The 2,985-nt window shown below is 47.9% G+C and overlaps 1 protein-coding gene across 1 annotated transcript; it reads right to left on the bottom strand.

Annotated features, from left to right (window-relative positions):
• Positions 1-303: 303 nt before the first annotated feature.
• On the bottom strand, positions 304-720 carry LOC123425967 (60S ribosomal protein L27-3-like). Its single transcript, XM_045109746.1, has one exon. It carries the CDS (start codon positions 718-720, stop codon positions 304-306), a length of 417 nt encoding a protein of 138 aa, XP_044965681.1.
• Between the last annotated feature and the right edge of the window lie 2,265 nt (positions 721-2,985).

Here is a 2,985-nt window from a genome sequence, read left to right as displayed (position 1 = left end):
GGAATCATGTGGAATCATGTCGAACCATGTGAAGAATAGATCTTGTTGGAATTTCTTGAATCATGTCGAATCATGTGGAATCATGTCGAATCATGTGAAGAATAGATCTTGTTGGCATTTCCCGAATCATGTTGAATCATGTGAATAATAGATCTTGTTGGCATTTCTTGAATCATGTCGAATCATGTGAAGAATAGATCTTGCTGGAATTTCTTGAATCATGTCGAATCATGTGAAGAATAGATCTTGTCGGAATTTCTTGAATCATGTCGAATCATGTGAAGAATAGATCTTGTTGGCATTTCATGAATCATGTCGAATCATGCGGAGCTTAGTGAAGAACCACTTGTTCTTGCAGGTCTTGAAGCTCTCCTCGAGCTTGGCCTTGGAAGACTTGGTGGCGTTGAGTTTCTTGTCCTTGGTGGTGAGGGAGTCGGGGGCGCCGGATACCACCTCCTTGAGGTCGACGTAGAGGGTGTAGCGGGTGGGCTTGAGGTGGGTGAAGTTGACGAGCTTGAGGAAGACCTTGACGTGGGATTTCTTGGCTGAGTCCTTGCGGATCACCTTCTTCGGGTATTTGGCCAGGCCGGCGACCAAGTAGTGCCCGTAGGGGCGGTCGCGGGTGCCCTCCTCGAACACGCGCACAATCACCACCTTCTTCCCGGCGTACTTGCCCTGCAGCAGGATCACCGCCTTGCCCGGCTTCAGGAACTTCACCATCTTCCTTCTCCCCTCCTCACACTGCGCCGCCGCCGATGGGTTTCGGGTTGGGGGAGGGGTTGGAGGCTGTGAGCGGGGGAAAGCTGGTGACGTGGTTGGGGAGGAGATTATATAGGGTTGGCGGCGCTAGGGTTTCGCCGAATCATGTGAAGAATAGATCTTGTTTTTGGTGGTTCTTGTAGGAAATATGCCATAGAGGCAATGATAAATAGTGATTATTATATTTCCTATTTAAAGACAATCGTTTATTATCCATGGTATAATTGTATTGAATGAAAACATAGATACATGTGTGGATACATAGACAAAACAATGTCCCTAGAAAGCCTCTAGTTGGCTAGCCAGTTGATCAATGTTAGTCAAGGTATTCTGGCTATGTGCAAGTGTTGTCACTTGATAACTGGATCACATCATTAGGAGAATCATGTGATGGAATAGACCCAAACTATGAACATAGCATATTGATCGTGTCGTTTTATTGCTATTTTTTTCTGCGTGTCAAGTATATATTCCTATGACCATGAGATCATATAACTCACTGGCACCGGAGGAATACCATGTGTGCATCAAACATCGCAACGTAACTGGTGACTATAAAGGTGCTCTACAGGTATCTCCGAAGGTGTCCGTTGAGTTAGTATGGATCAAGACTGGGATTTGTCACTCCGTGTGACAGAGAGATATCTCGGGGCCCACTCGAGTAATACAACATCACACACAAGCCTTGCAAGCAATGTGACTAAGTGTAAGTCATCGGATCTTGTATTACGGAACGAGTAAAGAGACTTGCGGGTAACAAGATTGAAATAGGTATGTGGATACCGACGATCGAATCTCGGGCAAGTAACATACCGAAGGACAAAGGGAATGATATACGGGATTATATGAATCCTTGACACCGAGGTTCATCCGATAAGATCTTCGGAGGATATGTAGGATCCAATATGGGCATCCAGGTCCCGCTATTGGATATTGACCGAGAAGTGCCTCGGGGCATGTCTACATAGTTCTCGAACCCACAGGGTCTGCACACTTAAGGTTCGACGATGTTTAGTTATAGTTGAGTTATATGTGTGGTTGCCGAATGTTCTTCAGCATCCCAGATGAGATCACAGACGTCACGAGGGTTTCCAGAATGGTCCGGAAACGAAGATTGATATATAGGATGGTTTCATTTGGTTACCGGAAAGTTTCGGGCAATTTCGGCAGTGTACCGGGAGTGACGAATGAGTTCTGGGAGTTCACCAGGAGGGGCCCACCAACCCGGGAGTGAGCCCAAGGCCTTAGGGTGGTGCCACAAGTCCCTAGTGGGCTGGTGGAGTCAGCCCAAGGGGCGCATGGAACCACATAAGAAAATACCAAAGAAAAGAAAAGGAAAAAGGAAAAAGGGGAGGTGGACTCCTTCCCCCAAACCGTATTGGGGTGGGAGTACACCTCCCCGTTCGCCGGCGCACCCCTTGAGCTCGTCAACTTTTGCCACATGCAACTCTTTTAGGGCTTCTCCCCCTAAAGCCTTCTCCCCCTCCCTCCTATATGTAGTGGTCTTTTAGGGCTTCTCCCCCTAAAGCCTTCTCCCCTCCCTCCTATATGTAGTGGTCTTTTAGGGCTTCTCCCCCTAAAGCCTTCTCCCCCTCCCTCCTATATATAGTGGTCTTTTAGGGCTGATTTGAGACAACTTTTGCCACATGCAACTCAACCCTGAACCACATAGTTCCACCTCTAGATCGGATTTCTATGGAGCTCGGACGGAGCCCTCCACGAGTAGATCATCACCACCACAGGAGCACCGTCACGCTTCCGGAGAAATCATCTACTTCTCCATCTTGCTTGCTTGATCAAGAAGGCCAAGATCATTGTCGAGTTGTACGTGTGCTGAACACGAAGGTGTCTTCCGCTCGGCACTAGATCGGAACGGATCATGGGACGGATCGCGGGACGGTTCGTGGGGCGGATCGAGGGACGTGAGGATGTTCCACTACATCAAACGCGTTTCTTAATGCTTCTTGCTGTGCGATCTACAAGGGTACATAGATCCAAATCTCCCCTCGTAGATGGACATCACCATGATAGGTCTTCGTGTGTGTAGCATTTTTTTTGCTTCCCATGCAACGTTCCCCAAAAGTGGCATCATGAGCTAGGTTCATGCATAGATGTTATCTCGAGTAGAACACAAAGGGTTTTGTGGATGGTGATGTTCGATTTGCTGCCCTCCTTAGTCTTTTCTCGATTCAGCGGTATTGTTGGATTGAAGCGGCCCGGACCGAC

Source organism: Hordeum vulgare, chromosome 2H, assembly GCF_904849725.1.
Source record: "Hordeum vulgare subsp. vulgare chromosome 2H, MorexV3_pseudomolecules_assembly, whole genome shotgun sequence".
NCBI lineage: Eukaryota > Viridiplantae > Streptophyta > Magnoliopsida > Poales > Poaceae > Hordeum > Hordeum vulgare.
Note: the sequence above shows the minus strand (reverse complement) of the source record. Positions and strands in the feature narration are given on the sequence as shown.

What these genes read in the sequence shown, in the direction of transcription:
- LOC123425967 (XM_045109746.1), bottom strand. Translation starts at nt 720, where the DNA reads ATGGTGAAGTTCCTGAAGCCGGGCAAGGCGGTGATCCTGCTGCAGGGC.